This window comes from Erythrolamprus reginae, chromosome Z (genome assembly GCF_031021105.1).
Source record: "Erythrolamprus reginae isolate rEryReg1 chromosome Z, rEryReg1.hap1, whole genome shotgun sequence".
Lineage (NCBI taxonomy): Eukaryota > Metazoa > Chordata > Lepidosauria > Squamata > Dipsadidae > Erythrolamprus > Erythrolamprus reginae.
In genome coordinates this window covers 150,927,199-150,953,131 of record NC_091963.1, presented here as the reverse complement: position 1 = coordinate 150,953,131, position 25,933 = coordinate 150,927,199, and the positions used below count along the sequence as shown (strand labels likewise).

At 45.9% G+C, this 25,933-nt stretch overlaps 1 protein-coding gene across 2 annotated transcripts in view; it reads left to right on the top strand.

Annotated features, from left to right (window-relative positions):
* Positions 1-25,933, top strand: part of DLG4 (discs large MAGUK scaffold protein 4) — a 145,634-nt gene that overhangs the window by 47,018 nt on the left and 72,683 nt on the right. Inside the window, exon 4 of one of the 2 annotated variants that reach the window (XM_070729671.1) lies at positions 23,314-23,379. In XM_070729671.1, the coding sequence (XP_070585772.1) occupies positions 23,314-23,379 (66 nt within the window). Of the gene's footprint in view, positions 1-23,313; positions 23,479-25,933 lie in introns of both variants that reach the window. The other variant, XM_070729670.1, reaches the window with a different exon arrangement.

The following is a 25,933-nucleotide window of genomic DNA, read 5'->3' as shown; positions in this document are numbered from 1 at the left end:
TGTCTTGCCCGCTTTGGGGCAAAGGGGAGTTCTCGTATGCATCAGTGTTGAGGTTCAGGAGAAAAAATGGGGGTCTTGTGGAGGTTGGGGGCATGGGAGGTCATTGCTATTGCCCAGGGGTCAAGCTGGAACTGACCAGCCTGGTAGGAATCACTCCGGTGTGTGTGTTGAGGGGGTTTGTGTGTACTTTGGCAACTTTCAAGACTTGTGGACTTCAAGTCCCAGAATTCCCATGGGAAGCTAGGGAATTCTGGGAGTTGAAGCCCACAAGTCTTAAACGTTGCCAAATTTGGAGAGACCTGGTTTAGAGTTTCTGGCTTGAGTAGCAGGCTGGACTAGATGACCTCCATGGCACCTCCAAACCCTCTTCCAGCTAGTCCTCAACTTACAACCATAAAACCCAGCCCAAACTTTTCTGTCGGTAAGTGAGACGAGTGAATTTCACCAACTTTCTTCCCGCGGTTGTTAAAATGAATTGCTGCTGTCGTGCCTGGTCGTTAAGCGAACCCCCATGGACAAGGTCGCAAAAGGGAATTGCGTGAACTCCCCCCCAGGGATGCAACAAACGTCATAAAGGATTTGATCCTGGATGAGGAGGCCGACCTGGCATGTGTAACTGAAACCTGGCTGGGCCCAGAGGGAGGAGTTCCTCTCTCTGAAATTTGCCCAGCCGGGTTTCAGATATGGCATCAACCTCGACCCCGGGGAAGGGGGGGAGGAGTGGCTATTATAGCCAGGGAGAGCCTTTGCCTGCGTAGACTCGTTGCTCCGGAGATTGCGGGTTGTGAGTCCCTCCTGGTGAAGTTGGACTTAGGGGTTCAGGTGGGCTTGTTTCTCACGTACCTGCCTCCCAGCTGCGTGGCACAAGCCCTGCCTGTGCTGCTCGAGGAGGTAGCCGGGCTGGCGGTGGGGTTCCCTAGACTTATTGTCTTGGGAGACCTCAACCTGCCGTCGCTCGGCGAATCCTCTGGATTGGCACAGGAGTTCATGGCCACCATGACAGCCATGGACCTGACCCAAGTAGCTCAGGGTCCGACTCATGAGGGGGGGCACTCACCCGACATGGTATTCCTCTCTGAGCAACTGAGTAATGGTCTGAGACTAAGGGGCTTAGAAGTGTTGCCTTTGTCATGGTCAGACCATTTTCTACTGCGGCTTGACTTCCTGGCTCCAATCCTCCCCCGCAGGGAGGCGGAACCAATTAAGATGTTCCGCCCCAGACGCCTGATGGATCCAGAAGGCTTTCAGAAGGCGCTTGGGGTTCTTCCAGATACACTCGTCCGCAGTCCGGCAGAGTCTCTGGCTGAGGCCTGGAACAAGGCGGCAGCAGAGGCCCTTGACCGTATTGCGCCGTTGCGACCTCTCCGTGGCGCTAGACCCCGTAGAGCTCCATGGTTCAACGAGGAGCTCCGGGAGTTGAAGCGCCAGAAGAGACGCCTAGAGAAGCGATGGAGGAAGAGTAAGTCCGAATCCGATCGAACACTTGTAAGAGCCTTTATTAAGACTTACAAAGTGGCGCTCAAGGCGGCAAGATGCGCGTATCATTCCGCCTTGATTGCATCAGCGGAATCCCGCCCGGCCGCTCTGTTTAGGGTGACCCGCTCCCTTCTTAATCAGGGGGGAGTTGGGGAGCCCTTACAGAGTAGTGCCGAGGACTTTAACACGTTTTTCGCTGATAAAATCGCTCGGATCCGGGCCGATCTCGACTCCAATTGTAAAACAGAGTCGACTGACAACGAGTCAGTCGAGGTGACTGGGGCTAAACGTCTTTGTCCATCTGTCTGGGAGGAGTTTGACTTGGTGACACCTGATGAAGTGGACAAGGCCATTGGAGCTGTGAGTTCTGCCACCTGTTCACTGGATCCGTGTCCCTCTTGGTTGGTTTCGGCCAGCCGAGAGGTGACACGGAGCTGGGCCCAGGAGATTACCAACGCTTCCTTGGGGAGGGGAGTCTTTCCAACACTCTATAAAGAAGCGCTCGTGCGCCCCCTCCTCAAGAAGCCCTCCCTGGACCCAGCCGTACTCAATAACTACCGTCCAGTCTCCAACCTTCCCTTCATGGGGAAGGTTGTCGAGAAGGTGGTGGCACTCCAGCTCCAGCGGTCCTTGGAAGAAGCCGATTATCTAGGTCCCCAGCAGTCGGGTTTCAGGCCCGGATACAGCATGGAAACTGCTTTGGTCGCGTTGATGGATGATCTCTGGCGGGCCCGGGACAGGGGCTTGTCCTCTGTCCTGGTGCTTCTTGACCTCTCAGCGGCTTTCGATACCATCGACCATGGTATCCTTCTGCGCCGGCTGGAGGGGTTGGGAGTGGGAGGCACTGTTCTCCAGTGGTTCTCCTCCTACCTCTCCGGTCGGTCGCAGTCGGTGTTAGTGGGGGGTCAGAGGTCGACCTCTAGGTTTCTCCCTTGTGGGGTGCCTCAGGGGTCGGTCCTCTCCCCCCTGCTATTTAACATCTACATGAAACCGCTGGGTGAGATCATCCAAGGGCATGGGGTGAGGTATCATCAATATGCCGATGATACCCAGTTATACATCTCCACCCCATGTCCAGTCAACGAAGCAGCGGAAGTGATGTGCCGGTGCCTGGAGGCTGTTGGGGCCTGGATGGGTGTCAACAAACTCAAACTCAATCCAGACAAGACGGAGTGGCTGTGGGTCTTGCCTCCCAAGGACAATTCCATCTGTCCGTCCATCACCCTAGGGGGAGAAACATTGACCCCCTCAGAGAGGGTTCGCAACTTGGGCGTCCTCCTCGATCCACAGCTCACATTAGAGAAACATCTTTCAGCTGTGGCGAGGGGGGCGTTTGCCCAGGTTCGCCTGGTGCACCAGTTGCGACCCTATTTGGACCGGGAGTCACTGCTCACAGTCACTCATGCCCTTATCACCTCGAGGCTCGACTACTGTAACGCTCTCTACATGGGGCTACCTTTGAAAAGTGTTCGGAAACTTCAGATCGTGCAGAATGCAGCTGCGAGAGCAATCATGGGCTTTCCCAAATATGCCCATGTTACACCAACACTCCGCAGTCTGCATTGGTTGCCGATCAGTTTCCGGTCAGAATTCAAAGTGTTGGTTATGACCTATAAAGCCCTTCATGGCACCGGACCAGATTATCTCAGGAACCGCCTTCTGCCGCACGAATCCCAGCGGCCAGTTAGGTCCCACAGAGTGGGTCTTCTCCGGGTCCCGTCAACGAAACAATGCCACTTGGCGGGACCCAGGAGAAGAGCCTTCTCTGTGGCGGCCCCGGCCCTCTGGAACCAACTCCCCCCAGAGATTAGAATTGCCCCTACCCTCCTTGCCTTTCGTAAGCTCCTTAAAACCCACCTCTGCCGCCAGGCATGGGGGAATTAAGACCTCTTCTCCCCCTAGGCTGATACAACTGTATGTATGGTATGTTTGTACGTATGTTGGTTTTATACATTAGGGGGTTTTAAGTTAGTTTTTAGTATTGGATTTTTACTGTATATTGTTTATGACTGTTGTTAGCCGCCCCGAGTTTTCGGAGAGGGGCGGCATATAAATCCAATAAATGAAATGAAATGAAATAAAGGCAAGTCAGCGTTTGAACGTAAATCACGGGACAATGTCGCAAAAAGCGGTCCCAAGTTGCTTTTCCCCCAGGCGCCGTGGTCAGTTTGGTCACTAAATAAAACTGTCATAAAGTCGAGGACTGCATGGACTCTATGACCTCTGCTGACCCTGGCGATGCTGTGTGGGAGAGTGGGGGCTGCCCATAGCTGGGGAGGGGTCTCCTGGAGGCTGCTAAAGATGGAACTAAAATGGGGAGGGGTGATGCAAGGAATGTGGGCGGGGGGATCTCTTCCAGCCCCCCTCCCCACTTCCCAGCCTTGCCCACCACCAAATTGCTCACCTGACCCCCAGCAGACTCTGTTTGGCTCCCCTCCCCATTTGGCTCTCTCGCTGACACCCCCCCCCGCAGCCCCCAGCCCCATTTCCCACGAGGGGGTACCCGATGGCTTCCACGGCGGGAGCAAGCAGCCCGTCGCCATGGCAACCCCAGAAAACCCCGGGTGGCTCCTGTTGCTAAGCGACCGGGAGGACCGGGCAATGAGAGGGATGAAAAGCAAGGAAACGCATCACTGCGGATGATGGGGCGTGGGGAAGTGGGGAAGCGGGAGTGGGGAGGGGAGAGAAAGGTGGCTCCGCCTCTTGGGTTTACGTGTTGGGGGTGGGGTGGGGAAGGCTGACCCCTCCCCCATTTCCCCAGCGAAGCTGGATGGGGAGGGAGGGGAGAGCAAAGCTTTGGCGTGGGACTACAATACCCATCGCTGCCGCTCGGGGAAGGCCGGGATGCCCTTTCGAAAGGCAGGACCCGGCTGTGGCCCCCCGCGCCCCACGTGCGAGGGGTGCGAGGGGTGCGAGGGGTGCGAGGGGTGGGGGCTCCCCACGAAAGTTCTGTCGGGAAAGGCTCGACTGGAGGATCTCAGGAGGGCTCTAAGTGGGGGTGGGGCTGGGACTGATCCTGGCGCCGGCTGAACCCCTCCAACCCGTCCCCCATCGGGACCCCCGACCCATTTGCAAATCAATAACGTCCCCCCGCTCCCCCTGCCCGGCCTCGGGCCCGTTCTCTCCCAGGCCCTTTTCAGACGTTTCTCCCTAGACGCGCGCTCGGGAGGGGGGAAGGAAACAGAGTCATGCGCCCCCTCCCCCATTGAAAGAAGGTCCGGCACGGGGGGGGGGGGTGTCCACACGGCGCCACCCTCCTCCTCTTCCCCCCGCCCCATTTCCCCTTGCGGTTCTTTCTCCGGGATTTCCCGCACGTCTGTACCGGCAAGACACGTGTGCGCAAAAAATAGAAAAGAAATAAGGTCGGCTCGGTTCGCTCTGCCGGACTCTTTCGCGCCTCCCATCCGCAGGCGCGGAACTCGGGTTCGGTCCTGACTCTAACCCCCCCCCCCCCCCGTTCACACAGTCCCACGGCGAGAAAGGGGGGGGAGTTCCCCACAGACTAGGTCTCTACCAAAAGCCCCCCGACCCCAGTCAGTCAGCGCCGCTCCTCCTGCGCTGTCCCCTCCCGACGTGCTGCAATAGGCATATAAATGTGTGGGTGGGGGGTGCGCCTCTCTCTCCTCCCCCCTCCCGCCCCGCTCACTTTCACTCCGGGGGTCCCGGCTGCAGCCCCCTCCCCCCGGCCCGTCCTCCTTAATTTATTTAATTCAATTGATTAAATTGGGTAAGCTAAGGTTTTATTTATTAAAATTCGATCCTTGCAAGGAGACCCCCCACAAGTGTCCAAGCGGACCCTCCGCCGCGCCCCCCCGCCTGCTACGGCCTCCCCCCCCCGCCGCAGCCCGCCCCCTCCTTCCCACACACACTCGCCCCCTCCCTTCTTGCCGCATCAATTTTTTTGGGATCGCCTCCTCCGCTTCTCCTCCTCCTCCTCCCTCCGCCGCCCTCCTTCCGCGCTCCGTCCTTCCTTCCGACCCGAGGCGCGAGACCTCCCCCCTCCTTCCTTCCTCCCGGCGCCCCCTCCCCATCTCCCCCACCCCACCCCAATGAAGACGAAGGAAAGACTTTCTTCTATGTGCCTCTGCGTGGTAGGTTCCGCCTCTTCTATCTTTCGGACCCCTCCCCTCCGATAATCCACAGCCAACCTACCAGCCTACCTTGGCCCTTGATGTCTCCCCCTCCCCAGAGCCACAGGTGCGGGGCGGGGGCGAAAGGAGAGAGTGGGGAAGGGTCAGGCCAAGCGCAGGTATCCTTTGAATCGACCACCACCCCTAAAACAGCGGGTCGGTGGTCTCCTAAATCCAGAGGGCTCTCTGTATGCGTGTCAGGGATAAGCCTGCATATTTGGGGTGGGGGGTCGATTGGCCCCAATATTGAGACAAGGCCCCTCCTCAAGTCCTGTGTAGCCTGACCAATGTTTTCAGTCCTGTCTCTCTCTCTCTCTTCCAGCGGCCACTGCAGAGGTTTGGGGGGTTAAAATAGAAATAGAACTAACCTCTTAAAAGTGGCGTGATTTGGGGGGTCCCCTGAGTCCCCCACCCCCATCTTCCCCCTCGCTTATCCCTCTCTTATTGTCAGATACTCAGGAGGGTCTTCAGCCCCCCCCCCCAAATGCTGTCACATATCTCCCCCATCTTTGTTTCCCATCACATCATTATTTTTATTGACAAAAGACAAATTCCTTGTGTGTCCAATCACACTTGGCCAATAAATAATCCTATTCCATTCCATTCCAATTTCTCTCCCATCCTCTTCTCTTCTCTTCTTTTCTATTATAATTCCTATTCTATTATAATTCCTATTCTATTATAATTCCTATTCTATTATAATTCCTATTCTATTCTGATTCCTATTCTATTCTAATTCTTATTCTATTCTGTTCTGTTCTATTCTAATTCCCCTTCTCTTCTCTTCCATTCTCTTCCATTCCATTCTATTCTAATTTTTATTCTATTCTAATTCCTATTCTATTCTAATTCTTATTGTATTCTGTTCTGTTCTATTCTAATTCCCCTTCTCTTCTCTTCCATTCTCTTCCATTCCATTCTATTCTAATTTTTATTCTATTCTAATTCCTATTCTATTCTAATTCTTATTGTATTCTGTTCTGTTCTATTCTAATTCCCCTTCTCTTCTCTTCCATTCTCTTCCATTCCATTCTATTCTAATTTTTATTCTATTCTAATTCCTATTCTATTCTAATTCTTATTGTATTCTGTTCTGTTCTATTCTAATTCCCATTCTATTCTCTTCCATTCTCTTCCATTCCATTCTATTCTAATTTTTATTCTATTCTAATTCCTATTCTATTCTAATTCTTATTCTATTCTGTTCTGTTCTATTCTAATTCCCCTTCTCTTCTCTTCCATTCTCTTCCATTCCATTCTATTCTAATTTTTATTCTATTCTAATTCCTATTCTATTCTAATTCTTATTGTATTCTGTTCTGTTCTATTCTAATTCCCCTTCTCTTCTCTTCCATTCTCTTCCATTCCATTCTATTCTAATTTTTATTCTATTCTAATTCCTATTCTATTCTAATTCTTATTGTATTCTGTTCTGTTCTATTCTAATTCCCATTCTATTCTCTTCCATTCTCTTCCATTCCATTCTATTCTAATTTTTATTCTATTCTAATTCCTATTCTATTCTAATTCTTATTCTATTCTGTTCTGTTCTATTCTAATTCCCCTTCTCTTCTCTTCCATTCTCTTCCATTCCATTCTATTCTAATTTTTATTCTATTCTAATTCCTATTCTATTCTAATTCTTATTGTATTCTGTTCTGTTCTATTCTAATTCCCCTTCTCTTCTCTTCCATTCTCTTCCATTCCATTCTATTCTAATTTTTATTCTATTCTAATTCCTATTCTATTCTAATTCTTATTGTATTCTGTTCTGTTCTATTCTAATTCCCATTCTATTCTATTCTTTCCTATTCTAGTCTATTGTATTCTATTCTAATTCTTACTCTTCTATTCTTTCTAATTCCTATTCTATTCTAATTATTCTATTCTAATTCCTATTCTATTCTATTCTAATTCCTATTCTATTCTATTCTAGTCTAGTCTTTCCTATTCTAGTCTATTGTATTCTATTCTAATTCTTATTCTAGTCTATATTATATTCTTTCCTATTCTGTTCTGTTCTATTCTATTCTTATTCTCTTTCCTATTCTATTCTAATACCTTTTCTATTCTATTCTATATTCTTTTCTATGTATTACTTTTTATTAGTTAATTATATTTCTAGGCCACCCAACTCCCTAGGGACTCATCCCCGTTAGATTCCTTCTCCTGTGTAGCACCCCACATTCCTTCCATACAGTTTCACTCCCCCCTCGCACAATTCTTTGGGGTCACACATGTTCCCTTGGAGACCCACAACCCATCCTACAAGGATATCCTTCTCTGCCCCTCCAACATAGAAGCAGTTGTCCAAGATCCCGGAAATTCTCTTCCTTCCCCCTTCAATCCTGGTTTGTTGGCAATCTAAACTCCCTCCCCCCCCAAAATTTTTCTTTTTCGGTGAGGGCTGCCTTAGATGGCTGGACCAGAGAAAGAGGTCACAGCCTAATCCTGGTTATTTCCTTTGAAATCCCCAGATGTATTTCTCTCTAAACTGTGGATCTGAATTGTAACCAGGATAGCCATCCCCTGCTTTACTTCAGTGTTGGTTAGTGCTGTTGGCTGTTGTTGGTTTGTGGTTTGAGGTTGTGGTGGGGGTGTCGGAAGTTGCATCAGCCTTTGAAAGAATCCTGTGCAGGTTTTCTGAGGCTTTCGTTAAAAATTGCTGCAGACATCTGCAAATATGTCGCTAGCCTTCAATTGATATATATTTATATTTTCATATCTATCTATCTATCTATCTATCTATCTATCTATCTATCTATCTATCTATCTATCTATCTATCTATCTATCTATCTACCTACCTACCTACCTACCTACCTATCTTTCTATCATTATATCTATCTATCTATCATTATATCTATCTATTTATCTATCATTATATCTATCTATCTATCTATCTATCATTATATCTATCTATCTATCTATCATTATATCTATCTATCTATCTATCTATCTATCATTATATCTATCTATCTATCTATCTAATCTCTCTCTCTTCTCTCTCTCTCTTATCTATCTATCTATCTATCTATCTATCTATCTATCTATCTATCTATCTATCATGTGCATCTATCTATCTATCATCTATCTATCTATCTAATCTCTCTCTCTCTCACTCTTCTCTCTCTCTTTCTCTATCTATCTATCTATCATCTATTTATCTATCTGTCTGTCTGTCTGTCTGTCTGTCTATCTATCTATCTAATCTCTCTCTCTTCTCTCTCTCTTTCTCTATCTATCTATCTATCTATCTATCATCTATATATCTATCTAATCTCTCTCTCTCTCTCTCTTCTCTCTCTCTCTCTCTTTATCTATCTATCTATCTATCTATCATCAATCAATCTATCTATCTATCTATCTATCTATCTATCTATCTATCTAATCTCTCTCTCTCTCGCTCTTATCTCTCTCTCTCTCTATCTATCTGTCTGTCTGTCTGTCTGTCTGTCTGTCTCTGTCTGTCTGTCTATCTATCTATCTATCTATCTATCTATCTATCTATCTATCTAGCTATCTATCTAGCTATCTAATCTCTCTCTTCTCTCTCTCTTTCTCTATCTATCTATCTATCTATCTATCTATCTATCTAGCTAGCTAGCTATCTAGCTATCATATATCTATCTATCTAATCTCTTTCTCTCTCTCTTCTCTCTCTCTCTCTCTCTTTCTTTATCTATCTATCATCTATCTATCTATCTATCTATCTATCTATCTATCTATCTATCTATCTATCTATCTATCTATCTATCTCCTGTTTCCCCCAAAATAAGACATTTCCTGGTAATAAGCTCAATCGGGCTTTTGAGTGCATGACAATCTTGTTGTTCCTTTATTTATGATAGGCATTGTTTAGTAGAGGATTAATTTTCTATTTACATCACAAATTAAATGGAAGTTGTCTGAATGGAAATCTTGAAATTTACTGTGTATAAAGTCCGAGTTAAATAATTGATTTGGCATAAATATATGAAATTTGGGGGGATTAACTAGAAATGTTGAAATGTATAGTGGTTATTAATTCAAGAGGGCACATTTAATTATACAAAAGTCCCGCAGAGGCATTTTAGTTACGGTATAAGAGGGAATAAAAGAAAATAAGCATTGAGGAAAGAGATTAAGACAGAGAAGGGGGCAATAGGCCTAGAAATGAGAAAGAATAAGAAACAACGAATCTTTTGGAAAGTGAAGATGGTAGTTATTAAAAGTTGGGGTTAAAATTTGGGATTAATTGGATGGAGAATCCAGATGACAAAATTAGCTTTTTCTTTTTAACTGGTGGAAGTTTGGCAACATATACCTGAAATAAAAAGTTTCATTTTCTTGGAGTCATAAGTAAAGATTAAAAATTAGTGGCTGTTTTGTTTTTAAAATTGAAAGTACGGCATCAGTCTGCTAATATATACATTTATTATTTTAATTTATTATGTTGGAAGACACTCTAGGAAAGGTATCAGACGGTTGAAGAGGAAGTAGAAAGGGAGAAAGAGAAGGAGAGAGAGGTTGAAGAGTGAACGGAAAGGAGGAAGGAGGAGGAAAGAGAGAAAAAGGGAAGAAGAGGAAGAAGAAAGAATAGAAAACAGAACAGAACAGAACAAAAGAGAATAGGATTCTTTATTGGCCAAGTGTGATTGGACGCACAAGGAATTTGTCCTGGTGCTCTCAGTGTCCATAAAAGAAAAGAAACATTTGTCAAAAATCAAGAGATACAACACTTAAGGATTGTCACAGGATGCAAATAAGCAATCAGGAAACAATCAATATTAATTTAAAAAAATCTTAAGGATACAAGCAACAAGTTATAGTCATAAGTGGGAGGAGATGGGTGATAGGAATGATGAGAAAAAATTGTTAGAAAGAATTATGCAATATTGGAAGGTATAGACATGTTAAATTTGTTAAATTTGTAGGTGAGAAGGTGGAGAAAAATAGAATATTGTTGGGGGGGGGGAAAATAAGGTCAAGCATTTATTTCAGGGTTCAAAAAATATAACACAGGGTTTTATTTTCACACACACACACACACACATACATAGGTGTGTGTGTGGGTGTGTGTAACATATTTTTGCAGATAATTAAAAGGAAGGGAGACTCTCTCTATATATTTCCGCCTCTGGATGGATGCTGGGTGGGGACAATATATCTGCTGCATCTAATATATAATATATATTAGATGCAGATTGTAAAATATAATATATTTTATAACCTGGGGATTATTACAGATATTTGACAGAAATGAAGGACTCACTCTAGCACAGGAGGGCAGAAACGGACCAAGTTTGCTGGAAATTAGAAATGACAAACAAATCTTTGGAAATACTTGCCCCCGGAAGTTGTGAATGCTCCAACCCTGGAAGTTTTTTTAAAAATAAGAGATTGTGCAACTCTTTGTTTGAAATGTGGGGGGTTTTGTGGGGGGTGTCTCCTGTCTGAGCAAGGGGTGAGATTGGATGACTTCTGAAGGTCCCTTCCCAGCTCTATTGTTCTAAAAAGACTCTTGTGAGTTAAAAAAAAACAAAGGTGATGAAGGGTATTTGTTTTGAGGGTCAACTCATTTTAAGGAATGGTTGTGTGTTCCAATCATTTGTTAAAAATCAGTTAAAACCTTCAAATGAATGTCCTTCATCAGTGCAACCTTGATTTTTTTGTGGATTGTACAGGCCTTCCGCTAGTCTTACCAATAAGTTTATTTCCCTTGGGGTGGGGGGAATGCAGTGTTTTCCAAACCTTGCAACTTTTAAGACTTGCCGACTTCAAAGCCCAGAATTCTGGGAAGCGGCTGGGGAATTCTGAGAGTTGAAGTCCACAAAGTCTTAAAGGCAACCAAATTTGGAGAGCCCAGAATAAGAGCCGGCAGAGCCCAGAGCTGCATAAGGAGTCAAGCAAGATTCTTGATTTGTAAAAGAGACGGCGGGAAATTCGTACTGTATTTTCTGGAGTGCAAGGCGCACCTTAGTTTTTGGGGAGGAGAAAAGGTAAAATAATCTGCTTACCGGGTATTCCTCTGGCCAGTGTCCTTAGTCTGGTCAGCTTCAGCACATTATTTTATCCCCTGGTTAGAGCTTTAAAAAATCTTATTCTGAGAGAGTAACAATGAAAGAGCTTGCAAGCTGGTAAGAGCTGGAAACATCATTAGCTCCTGGAAAGAAACATTCGGAGCAAGTAGAGCAATGGAAAAAACCCTGCAAAGGTTTAGGGCTTGGAAAACATTCTTCCCAGAGAGTAACAATGAAAGAGCCTGCAAGGGAAGAGGTGGGAAGACCGTTAGCAGCTGGTTAGGGCTGAAAAAAAGCTACATTCAGAGCCATTGTGGGGCTTCCAAGATTTGCCCACATTTCTGCAACACTCCATGGTTTGTATTGGCTGCCGATCAGTTTCCGGTCACAATTCAAAGTGTTGGTCATGACCTTTAAAGCCCTACATGGCATTGGACCAGAGTACCTCCGGAACCGCCTGCTACCGCATGAATCCCAGTGACCGATAAGGTCCCACAGAGTTGGCCTTCTCCGGGTCCCATCGACTAAACAATGTCGTTTGGCGGGCCCCAGGGGAAGAGTCTTCTCTGTGGCGGCCCCGACCCTCTGGAACCAGCTCCCCCCGAAGATTAGAACTGCCCCCACCCTGTCTGTCTTTTGTAAACTACTCAAGACTCACTTATACCGCCAGGCATGGGGGAGTTGAGACACCTTTCCCCCAGGCTTTTTTATACTTTGTTTTATGTTTGGTATGAATGTGTGTTTGGATTTTTTTTAAAAAAATAATGATAGAGTTTTATATGCTTTTTAATATTAGATTTGTTCCACTATTATGTTGTTTTTATTACTGTTGTGAGCCACCCCAAGTCTTCGGAGAGGGGTGGTATACAAATCTAATTAATAATAATAATAATAATAATAATAATAATAATACACACCCAAATTATCAGCCTCTTTTAGGGAGGAAAAAGGTGCGTCTTATATTCAGAAAAATACGGTACTTTCAGACTTGCAAATTCTGTCAACTAAGCTTTACAATAAAGTAGATATATTGGCAGGCTTCCTCTTGTAACACTTCATTTACTGACCATTCAAAGTTACCGCATCCCTGAAAAAAAATAGGGACCGAGGAACCGTTTTTTACCCTAAAGGACCAAAATTCAGATCCTTGGCCCCTGACATGTATTTATGATGCTCGTGGCATTTCAGGGTGCAGCCTTCCAACAAGCAAAGTCTATGGTGAAGTCGGATTCACTTAACAACTAGGTTTCTTACTTATCAGTTGCATGGATTCGCTTAACAACGGAGGCGGGAAAGGTCGTGAAATGGGGCGAAACGCAGTCCTAAACACTTGGGAAGTGTTCGACTTGTGATATCGTGATCAGAAATCCAGCATTATCAATTTTTATTTGCTGTGTATTACTATTTTTTGTGAAAATAATAGTAATTTATTTATTTATTTATTAGATTTGTATGCCGCCCCTCTCCGTAAACTCGGGGCGTCTCACAGCAATAATAAACAATATATAACAAATCTAATAATTTAAAAGAAACACTAAAAACCCCATTATTAAAAGCAAACATACACACAAACATACCACGCATAACTGTATAGGCCCGGGGGAGATGTTTCAATTCCCCCATGCCTGACGGCAAAGGTGGGTTTTAAGGAGTTTACGAAAGGCGAGGAGGGTGGGGACAGTTCTAATCTCTGGGGGGAGCTGGTTCCAGAGGGTTGGGGCTGCCACAGAGAAGGCTTTTCCCCTGGGGCCCGCCAACCGACATTGCCCCTTTTCTCTGACCATTAAATGTTATGTGTGGATGTGATTAAGTAAGTTGACTGCTCTTTATTTTTATTTATTTTATTTTATTTTATTAGATTTGTATGCCGCCCCTCTCCGAAGACTAATGTAATGGGATTTTAGATTATATTTAACTATTAGATTCGTATATGTATTGTTTTTTGTACTGTATTTTGTCAGCCGCCCCGGGTCTTCGGAGGGGGAGCAGCATACAAGTCTAATAAATAATAATAATGGTGATGATGATGTAATTAGGGTGCTGTTCTGGGGGTGCTGAACTTCAACTTCCCCCAAAAAACCCCAGTCAGTGTGGGGGAGGTAGGTGGGGCCAGTTTCCTGCCCCCATCCAGAGAAGATTGTGGGGACGGGGGGGGGGGGAGCATCTGTGATTAAACCAGGGATTAATCAGCCTGGGATAACCGAAGCAGACATGCTGGGCTGTTGGCCAAGAGGGCTTGAGTGGGGAGCGTGTTTTGAAATGAGGAACTGAGACTGCTTATTATCTTCCGACATGCTTAACCTCAGGGGAGAAAGCTCAGTTCGGATTCCCTGAACCCCAAAACTGCTTTTGTAGGATTGTGTGTGTGTGTGGGGTGTTTCCCTTGAGGGGGGGGGGTTGTCTCTGCGCTTGGAGGGTTTTCTTGCAGACGTTTCGTGACCCAGCTAAGGAACAACCTCAGTGCTAGAAAGGAGTGGGGAGGGTTGTGGAATCCTTGTTGTTCTCTGAACTTGGTGGTTTTCTTACAAATGTTTTTTGGCTCAACTACGGAACAACAACAGTACAAGGGGGGTTGGGAGGAGAAGGAGGGGGCCTTGGTGCTCTCTAAGATGGGGTGACTTTTTTGCAGACATTTCGTGACCCAGCCAAGGAACATGATCAATGCTGGTTAATTCCCCCTTCTTCATAGTCTTGAGGATGCTCCCTAGTCAGGTCGTGAGACGTCTGAAAGCAAAGAATCAAAAGTGTATCATAGCGTAGAATAAGAAAAGAATAAGAAAAGAATTAGGATAGCATGGCATGGAATAGGGTAGAATAGAATGGGATGGAATGGAAATAGAATAGAATAGAATAGAATATAATAGAATAGAATTAATAGAATAGAGTAGAATGGAAGGGGTTTATTTATTTGTTTATATTTGTCAAACATTTATAGGATGGTAAATTGTATAAATAAAACATTAGATAATGATAAAAGTAACAAAAGAAGACAATAGGACAGGGATGGTAGGCACAGTGGTGCGCTTATGCACGCCCCTTACAGACCTCTTAGAAAGGGGGAGAGGTCAACTGTAGATAGTCTAAGGTTAAAGGTTTTGGGGTTAGGAGTAGAAACCACAGAGTCAGGTAGTGCATTCCAGGTGTTGATTACTCTGTTGCTGAAGTCGTATTTTTTGCAGTCAAGTTTGGAGCGGGTGACATTTAGTTTAAATCTATTTCGTGCTCCTGTGATGTTGCAGTTGAAGGTGAAGTAGTCGCTAACAGGTAGGACATTTTGGTATATGATTTTATGAACTATAGTTAAGTCGGAACAGAGACGGCACAGTTGTAAGTTGTCTAATCGAAGAATTTCAAGTCTGGCGGAGTCAGGTATTTTGTTGTGAGAAGAGGAGTGAAAGACTCTTCTGGTGAAATATTTCTGGACTCTCTCAATTGTGTTGATGTGAGTTGTGCAATGCGGGTTCCATACAGGTGAGCTGTATTCTAGGATTGGTCTGGCAAAGGTTTTGAATGCTCTGATTAGCAGATCGATGTTACCAGAGAAGAAGCTGTGAAGGATTAGGTTTCAAGCAGGAGAATCTATACTAGAAACCTGCATCAGTTTTATTTCATTTATTCACATTTAACATTTATTAATTCAATGGCTATGCTGCCCGTTTCTCCATCAATTGGTTCCAAGTGACTCACAACAAGTTAACAACAATGTCAAATACGGGAAGTCCTAGATTTACGATCACAATCAAGCCCAGCGTTTCTGCCTGCCTCCAAGTGAGACAGTCGTTAAATGTCCGTCCCCATCAAATGGGGTTTTTTGCCCCGTTTTATGACCTTAAACCCAGTTGTAAAGTGAATTTGCTCAGCTGTTAATAACTTGGGGAACAATGCAACGGTAGCCAAGTGTGAAAAATGGTTCATGGGGGGGGGGGGCGAAGCTTCCCTGCAACCTCCCCCCAAATATTCTGGTTTTTTCCCCATCCGGAGTGGAGAAGGTTCCTGAAAAAAGAGAACCTCCAGCTGCGAGAACAGCCTATCTCCACATCCCAGGCTTGTCAAAGGAGTTTCCACTTGGAAAGTTTGTTGTGGGGGGGGAGAGGGGAAACGGGTGGACACGGCACTACTGCCCCCCCCCCGCCGCCACCTCGAGCCATCCTAGTGGGACAGGGGAGGGAGGAGACTGGAGTTGGCCAGCTGCCAGCTGTGGGTGTGGGGGGGGATAGAGGTGGCGAGGGCAAAGCAGCTGGAGCCGGCGGCGGAACGCGTAGCGCAGCTGTAGGGCGGCGCGGGGGGGGGGGGGGTCGCGTCGGATGGGCCCCCCGAGGGCCGGCCGAGCTATGGGGTTGACCCGAGTCTCCGCCGCCTTCCGCCGGCCCGGTTGCTGTTCGCCCGTGCTTTGCCAATGCAAGGTCAGCTGCAGCCACCGGACGCTCTCGCTCGTCTTCGGCTGCAAGGTAGGGACGATTTGGGTCTGGGGGGGGGAGTGGGCGGCTCGAGACCCCGGAGGGGTCTTGCGGTGGGGGGGGGGGGGGTGTCCCGGGGCTCAGTAAGGAATTAATTTTATTTTAATTTATTAGACTTATAAGCCGCCCAACTTTTTCTAGACATTTGGCGGAAGGCGGCGAGCCACGGGGGGGGGGGCAATGAAGCAGGGGGTGGGGACACAGCGAGAGGGGGGTCGTAGAAAGTAGGGCGCCCCCTCTTCCTCTCCCCGCCGTAAGGACCCCTTAGTTTTTTCCACCCACCCACCTCCTTTTTTTCCCAGGGTGGGAAGGGAAAAGAGGAATGAATTGGCGGGAGACGGGGGGGGGGCGGCGGTTAGAAAAGGGGAAGCCCCCTCCCCAAGGACGGGAAGGACTGCCTCCGCCGAAGCACTTTCGGGGGAACCCCCACTCCGCAGATCAAAGAAGGGGTGGGGTGGGGGGAGACCCTCCGCACAGTTAAGAGAAAAGAGGAATTTGGAAGGGACCTTGGAGGTCATCTAGCCCATCCCTGCTCACGCAGGACTAAGGGATTCGAACCGCCCGAACTGCCAACCTTTCGGATCGACAAGCTCAGGGTTTTAGCCATATAGGATCGCTTTCAGACTGCTCGAATCGGGGTTGGGAATGATGGTATCGGAGTCCAAGAACAGTAGGGAGGGGGGAGGATTGGGACTAGGGAGGGAGGGAGGGGAGAGCTCTGTCCCCGGGCGCCCCACCGCCTTAATCCGGCTGCTGTCCTTGGTGCTTAAGAGGCTTTGGGGATTAATCCGAAGTATCCGGCTGGGAGGGGGGAGTAAGCAGGTGGGAGGGCGGGGCCTTGGCGCTCTCTCTTTCTCTAACAGCCAATCGGAACTAGGGGGCGGGGTTACGTCGCGCCGGGGGAGGGGCTTTGGTGCTCCCCCAGTATAGCGGATGGGGGTTGCTGGGGTGGGTGGGGCTCCCGCTAACTAACTAAATTCGGAAGCAAATTTGGGGGAAAGCAGGGTGGGATTGTAAGCGTGGCTTTTTTCGGATGGGAGGGGCATCGCACAAATGACTGTAGTGTGGGTGGGGAGTACCGGCGTCTGTCTGCCTGCCTGTCTTATCTATCTATCTATCTATCTATCTATCTATCTATCTATCTATCTATCTATCTATCTATCTATCTATCTATCTATCTATCTACCTACCTATCTACCTACCTACCTACCTACCTACCTACCTATCTTATCTATCATCCATCCATCCATCAATCCCTATCTATCTATCTATCTATCTATCTATCTATCTATCTATCTATCTATCTATCTATCTATCTATCTATTTATCTATCTATCTATCTATCTATCTATCTATCTATCTATGTATCTATCTATTTATCTATCTATCTATCTATCTATCTATCTATCTATCTATCTATCTATCTAAACATACCTATGTCTCTCTATCATATATCAATCTCCCTATTGTCTACCTTCCTTTCATTTATCAATCATCCATCCATCTATTTTACCCTCTGTTATTCTTTTAGGGCTTGGCATATCTGCAAAATCTCTTAGATTTAAAATAAGACATGAACAAATTAAGAAAGTTACCCAATTAAAAAGAAGCATGATGACTTATCACACTTTTTAAAAATTGGGTAACTTTCTTAATAGACGTTGGGAATGTGGTAGACATAATATATCTTGACATTAGCAAAGGGGGAGGGGGGAGGGGAGAGCTGTCTGGGAGAATTCTGAGAGTTGTAGTCAAACCATCATCAAATAGCCCAGACTGATTGATCTCATTCAGCAGTCGGGCTGGGCAAATTGCAAATAATTTAAAATCCCCATGCTATATATATATATGGGGATGACCAGTACCCAGTTTTTAAAAAGTTGAACTCAGGGGGTTGGACTAGAAGGACCTCTAAGATCCCTTCCCAATTCTGTTATTTGCAAATTCCATTATCTCGCTTTGAGGTTTGGGGTGTGTTTGTGTGTGTGTGTTCGCACAAAATTCTCAGGACAAAATTTGTTGGAGATTCTGCCATCTCAGCAAATGGCTTCTTCTGGAAAAATGCTTGTTGTGTATTTTTCACACACACGCACACACACACATATCTCACAAACACACACAGCAGGCTGATCTCAGCAAGGGGAAAAGGACTCGCAGGTCATTTTTGGACAACTCTGCTCTTATTTTTAAAGGGATAAAGGCCAATTTCAGGCTCAGCTTACGACCGAAATGTCCATTGCTACATGAGTCGGTTGTTAAGTAAATCCCCCCGTTGTGCAATCTTTTCTTGCCACTTGTCCTTCAGTGAATCACTGCTGTTGTTAGAATAGGTAACCCCGTTGTTAAGTGCCCCATTGATCCTGGTGTGCTGCAACCATCATTATTAAAATTCCGTTGTTAAGCAAGACAGTTAAATGAGTTTTGTCCCTGTTCGGCTACAAGGCTGCAGCACCGGTTGTTAAGTGGGAAAAGCAGTCATAAGTCGCTTTCTTGGGTGCTTTTTAATGGTTGCTAAATGAATTATTTTAAGTCAAGATTCTTGTGCTAATAACTGTTATAATATTCTCAAAGTCACATGATCAAAATTTGTATGCTTAGTGACTGGCTTGTATTTACGATGGTTAGTAATGTCCTAAGGACATTAATCCTCATTGGTGACCATTCCAGCTGTTTTCTGACCAGCCAAGTCAGTGCAGGAAGCCAGATTCTGACCCTCCGATTCACTTAACAACTGCAGTGATTCGCTTAACAACCCTGGCCCAAAAAAAGGTTGTTAAATGTAATGCAGCTCACTTTGGCAACTTGTGACAGGCAAAGTGAATGAGGGAAGCTGGATTCACTTAATGACTACCTGATTCACTTAACAACTGCAGCAATTCGCTTAACAACCCTGGCCAAAAAGGGTCATTAAATGGAACGCAGGTCACTTTGCCAACTTCTGACAGGCAAAGACAATGAGGGAAGTTGTATTTGCTTAACAACCTCTCGATTCACTTAAAAATTGCAGTGATTCACTTAGCGACTGTTGAGAAAAGATGGCGAAATTGGGCCCGATGGACTTAGCAACCTGTTTACCTAAAAACGGAAATCCTCCAGCCAATTGTGGTTGTTTGTACATCAAGGACTTTTTGTAAGCTGGGATGGTCAAACCTTTTGCCCCTGCCCCGTGTCCTCTGGGCATCATCGCTTGCCCTCTGCACACCCAGATTGTGTGATCATTTGTGATCATTCACACAAACCCAATATTTATCTTGGCCTCCCCTCTTTGGCAGAGAGCCTTGGAAACATCTGTTGTAAGGCTGGAGTCAGATTTGGGGTGTCACCCAGCAAGGAGAATTTTATTGCGAAAGGTTTGTGCTTTTCTGCTGAAGTAAACTCCGCACCGGTGACAGGGAACAGCATCCGGCCAGGAAAAACCCCACTCTGCTAGCTTCATTTAGTTGTCTGGAATCCACCTCAATGCAAGCTATTTTTTTTTTTAAAAAAATTAAAATTATTTTTCATTGGACGGACAAACACAAACAACATTTAACATTTAAGGAGCTACCATTGCTCCTCTTATCGCAGAAGTCTAACTAATACAAAAAAAAGAAAACTATAGTCAGATCAATGCAGAAATATAACATACATATACTATGTTCTTGTTAGATTTAACTCTGTATTCTTTATGTTGATTAATTTTCTTGTCTATAAAAATATCAAATACTTAGGCTAATATTAAAATATAAAAAAATAAGACTTTAAAATTTATAATAATACAAGCTATTAAGGAGTCATTAAAAGGTAATTATTCCTTTTCCTTTGGGGGGGGCTTGTGAAAAGAAATCAAGGGGGGCTCAGAGAGGGTGACATTCAGCCCCATCTGCCCCCCCTGAATCCTTCTTTTTCTTTGCTTCGTTTTCCCCCCAAAGCCTTGTTAATTGGTTGATTGCATGGTCAGCAGATGTCCAGACTGTTGGATTTGGTCTTTTTTAAAAAAAATCCACCTCTCCAGTCCTTCCCGAACACCTGGAATCTGTTTGATTGATGGTGTTAAAGAGGGGAAGCTCTATTATTGCAGTTGGTTGCAAAGTCAGCCAGATGTTAAGATTGGGTTCGGCCTGTTTATCTGTCTCTGGAGTCCTTCCCAAACCGCTAAGATAGACAGATGTTAGGTGGTTGGTTTGAGCTCCAAGCTTGTGATGTGGTTGCAAGCATTTCTTCCCATTCAAGGAGACATCTTCAATGCGCATTAGATTGTGCAGACAGATGTAGCTGTTGGATGGTGTTAAGGGTGGAAACTATATTATTACGGTTCATTGCAAAGTCAGCCAGATGTTCAAACTGGATTTGGCCTATTTGATCCACCTCCCCAGTCCTTCCCAAACTCCTAAAATGGACAGATGTGCCTGTTTGATAGTGGTGCAAAATTAATTGCAAAGTCAGCCAGATGTTTGACCTGGATTTGGCCTGTTTAATCCACCTCTCCAGTCCTTCCCAGACATCTGGAATTTGTTTGATTGATGGCATTAAAGAGAGGATGCTCTACTATTGCAATTGGTTGCAAAGTCAGCCAGATGTTGAGATTGGATTCAGCCTTTTAAAATTCACCTCTCTAGTTCTTCCCAAACCCCTAAGATAAACAGATGTTACATTGTTGGTTTGAACTCCAAGCTTGGCGATGCAATCATTTCGTCCCCATTCCAGGAGGCATCTTCAATGCACTTTGGATTGTGCAGACAGATGTGGTTGTTGGATGGTGTTAAGGGTAGAAACTATATTATTACGGTTCATCTCAAAATCAGCCAGATGTTCAACCTGGATTTGGCCTGTTGGATCCACCTCTCCAGTCCTTCCCAAACCCCTAGGACGGACAGATGTGGCTGTTTGATGGTGATCAGGAAGGAAACTGTGTTATTATGGTTGTTTGCCAGATGTTGAGACTGGATTTGACCTGTTTAATCCCCCTCTCCAGTCCTTCCCAAACCCCTAAGATATTGTTTTGACAGATGTTGTTTTGACGGTGTGGTTGAAGGTCTCCCTGAAGGATGTCAACTCTTCCAAAGCACAGTTGCCTTTGGCAATTGACCGGTGGTGAAATTTGTCAATGCCGGGGGTACTCAAGGGATGCTCCAGGTGTTTTGGGATTCCAATCCGAGGAGCCTATTGCAGTTCCCTCTTTGCTATCCAGGAGTTTCATTTCTATTTGCATGAGCAAAATGGAGCAAACCTCGCTTACAACAGCCTCGCCCACAGAGATGTTTGGCTCAGTTGGGGTCACGAGTCACTCTAGGACTATCTATATTTGCAAATAGAGGCCCCTGGCTTTCAGACAGGCGAGGGTGCTGGGCAATTGCTTTGAGCCCTGAGTTCAGATCTGGCTGTTGGCTGGAGCGAACATTTCCTGCACTGAGGAAATTTCTTGCAAAAGTGATTTTCTTGCAAAATTTTCTGGCTCATGAATCCCAGTGACCAGGTAGGTCCCACAGAGTTGGCCTTCTCCGGGTCCTGTCAACTAAACAATGTCGTCTGGCAGGACCCAGGGGAAGAGCCTTCTCTGTGGCAGCCCCAGCCCTCTGGAACCAACTCCCCCCAGAGATTAGAATTGCCCCCACCCTCCTCGCCTTTTGTAAACTTCTTAAAACCCACCTCTGTCGTCAGGCATGGGGGAACCGAGATATTCTTTCCCCCCAGGCCTTTACAATTTTATGCATGGTATGTCTGTATGTATGTTTGGTTTTACAATAAGGTTTTTTTTAGTTGTTTAGTATTGGATTGTTACATGCTGTTTTTTATCACTGTTGTTAGCCGCCCCGAGTCTGCGGAGAGGGGCGGTATACAAATCCAATAAATAAATAAATAAAAACCACTAAGATCGTTTAATTCCATAGTTAATCGGTCCATTTCTGCACATTCATATTTTTATTATTATTAATTTTTATTAATTTGTATTATATATTTTATTATCTCCTTGCCACCAGTTGTCTGTGGGCCTTTCCATTTTGTCCATAGGCAATTCTTGCAGCTGTTACAATGTGTAGTATTAGATATTTAATATTTTTTAAATACGATTTATCTAATAATGCCTAATAAAAAAGAAATTCTGGTGTAAATTCAATTACTGTACCTGTTATTTCTTGAAACCACTTTCTCAATTTCCTCCAATACTTTTTCACTTCGGGGCATAGCCACCATAGATGAAAGAAAGTTCCCTGTTCTTCTTTACACTTCCAACATGCCAAAATGTATAATGTTATCTCCTGTTCCACAGTCCAGCCTGGCAGGCAGACGGGGGGATGGGATGGGATGGGACTGGACAGTCATCCCTTGGCAATGGTCTACTACAGTGATGACGAACCTATGGCACGGGTGCTACTGGTGGCACGCGGAGCCATATCTGCTGGCAAGCGAGCCGTTGCACTAGCTCAGCTCCAATGTGCATGTGTGTGCCAGCCAGCTGAGTTATGGCTTACACAGAGGCTCTGGGAGGGCGATTTTGGCTTCCAGAGAGCCTCCAGGGGGATGGGGGAGGGCCTAACCTACAAAAAGATATGGATCAAATTGAACGGGTCCAAAGAGGGGCTACAAAAATGTTGGAAGGTCTTAAGCATAAAACGTATCAGGAAAGACTTCATGAACTCAATCTATATAGTCTGGAGGGCAGAAGGAAAAGGGGGGACATGATCAAAACATTTAAATATGTTAAAGGGTTAAATAAGGTCCAGGAGAGAAGTGTTTTTAATAGGAAAGTGAACACAAGAACAAGGGGGCACAATCTGAAGTTAGTTGGGGGAAAGATCAGAAGCAACGTGAGAAAATATTATTTGACTGAAAGAGTCGTAGATGCTTGGAACAAACTTCCAGCAGACGTGGTTGGCAAATCCACAGGAGCTGAATTGAAACATGTTTGGGATAAACATAGATCCATGCTAAGATAAAATACAGGAAATAGTATAAGGGCAGACTAGATGGACCAGGAGGTTTTTTTCTGCCGTCAATCTTCTATGTTTCTATGTTTTTTCCCTCCTTTAGCTCCAGTGAAGCCCATTTGGAGCCTGTGGAGGGCGAAACAAGAGCCTATTGGGCCTATGTTGGGAAACAGGCCTTTTCTGGCCTCCAGAGTGCCTCTGGGAGGTGGGGGAAGCTCTTTTCGTCCTCCCCAGGCATTGAATTATGGGTGTGGTCACTTACACGTACACTATATGTATATGCACACCTCTTTTGTCACCGAGGAAAAAAAGGTTCACCATCACTCTTTCCTTTCCTTTCAGAAATATCGCTACCAAGATGAAGACAGCCCCCCGCTGGAGCACAGCCCCGCCCACCTCCCCAACCAGGTAAAGGCCCCCGAGCTGGTCCACGTGGCGGAGAAGAACCTATCCCAGATCGAGAGCGTCCACGGCTACGTTTCTCACTCACACATCTCCCCCATCAAGGTAGGAAGCGGGGGCACGGGTGCCCCGGCCAGGAGAGGGGGCACCGTTCTGCCGCTGCCACCACTGGCGCACCTGGCCCCGCCCTCCCCTACCACACCAACCCCACCCTCCACGCACCTGCACCCGCCGCGTTGTTCGCCGAAGTCCATGGGCCGGCACGACAGATGTGTGTGTGTGTGTGTGTGTGTGTGTGAATGGCGTGGCGCATGTACATTGCTTTGTGTCTGGGTTACGCACAGAAGTACACGGGTCGGGTGAGACCGGCCCTCATCGTGTGGACAAGCAATCACGTCACGGACGCTCACGTATGTCACTGTCCGTTTGGCACGAAGGCCGTAGTGTGACACATGTCCGTCTTTGTGTCCATGTCGCCGGTACATGTGGTGTTTTTTCTCATCGCAGAGAATGGCTTCATGCCAACTGTCTTGGCTGCAGTTGTGTCTGTCCGTAGGTTGTGAAACATGTGCCAAAACGGTGTGGCGTTCCAATCCTAGGCAGCTAGAGAGACTGAGAGAGAAACCAACATTGACTGTAGCTCGGACTCCAGTGAGCATGATGGCTATGCCCAGCATTTTAATCCTGGCTTGTTCGTGGCTCCTTAACCTTCCCCGTGTCGGGTCACGTAACTCTTCAGACAAGCCACAGTTTTGAAAAGCAACACTGTCCATATCTCGTCCGACAGCCTCGCATTTCCTCTGTGTGTGTTTCATGTCGCGTCTGTCGTGATGTGCAGCTCGTTCCCAGGGAGCGAAAGCATGCGCCAAGGGGGGCAACCACGAGCTTGTGTTGTACTGTATTCCGCCACGGCTGGTTGGTGTACGATTCTGCACTCGCGTAGGTGTATTGTTGTGTGTCTCTGTCAAAAGCCTGCAAAAGAAAAAAGTGTGGTCCTGCCAAGTTGGAAGGTTGTGTCTTTTGTTCCACACTGAGCTTTTGTGGAGTGTTGCCCAGAGGTGATATTCAGCCGGTTCGAGCAAACTGTGCCCGGCATTATGCCATCCTATTTAGGCACATTTTGAAGTCACGCACCTGTGCACACACTCACATTTGTGAACCGGTCTGGACATTAATTATGGTTACTCTGGACTTGTTAGCTATGAAACACAGGCAAGTCCTCCAAATTATGTCCAGTTGCTTAGTGGCCATTCAAAATTCTGACCGACTACCTGGTGACACTTTTAATCTGGACCTAAAGTTTCAACGCTTGTGATCCCCACTGTCACTTGATAACTGCCCTTCAAACATTCAACAACAGGACCACAATTTACACAACCCTCTGCAGTGTCCCACCGTCCTGTGTCTGCCCCAACACTTTTGCCGAAAACGAACATCTCATTTTATTTCTCAGTGAAACCCACCGCTCACAGCAGATCCCTGGTTTGCTGAACTATAGCGGCATTCCTTTCATGGCCGTGGTGCATCGCTTAATGACCGCTGCAAAAAGTGGTCGTAAAATTGGTTGGTCGTAGGATTGACCGACTTTTATAATTGTCATGAGTTATGAACTGCGATGGACAGGTTCCACTACAGTCGTAGCTCGGTAGCTGCCTGCGCACACAGAACAAACCACAATTCCTACCCCCTGGAATGAAACCATCGTCTTGATTTTAAAAATGGGATTTTGTCGGATTTTTTAAAAAAATCCTTTTTTAAAATTTTCCAACAATGCCCAAGTTATTATTATTAATATTATTATTTTTCACCTACTGTGGTCCTGTGCAGAGAGTCCTCGATTTACAAGAAGTTCATTTAGCAACTGTTCAAAGTTACGACGTTACTGAAAAAAGGGACTTGGGATCCTTTTTCACACTTGTCGCAGCATCATGGGATTTATATTCGGATGCTTGACCACTGGCTCACATCCCGGGGTCCCTTGATTGTGACCGTCTGACAAGCGAAGTCAATGGTGAAATTCAGATTCACTTAACAACTGGGTTACTAATTTAATAACGGCAGTGATTCAGTTAACAAAGGGATGCGGGTGGCCTAGAGGCAGAGCTCTTGCCTCAGCATCAGGAGGCTGTGAGTTTGATCCTAGGTAGAGGCTGATATTTCTCTCTCTGGGCACAATAATATATTTGTTGTAAGCCACCCTGAGTCTAAGGAGAAGGGCGGCATTTTTAAAAAATCGAATAAATAAATACAATAGTACCTCTAGATACGAGCTGCTCCACATGCGAGTATTCCAAGCTACGAGCCGTGACGCGAGCGAAATTTCTGTTCGACACCCGAGCTCAAATTTGGGATACGAGCCGAGCTTCCACTAGGTGGCGCAAGAATCTCCTTTCTTCCAGTTATCTCGGTGCGAAAAACAAAGTCTAAAGGCATTCGCTCGCGATGCGAGTTGATCGACTTATGAGCTCGGGTCTGGAACGAATTAAACTCGTATGTCGAGGTACCACTGTAAATAAATGTTTGCTGAATTAAACTCTTTAATGGCAACAGGGAAGAGCAT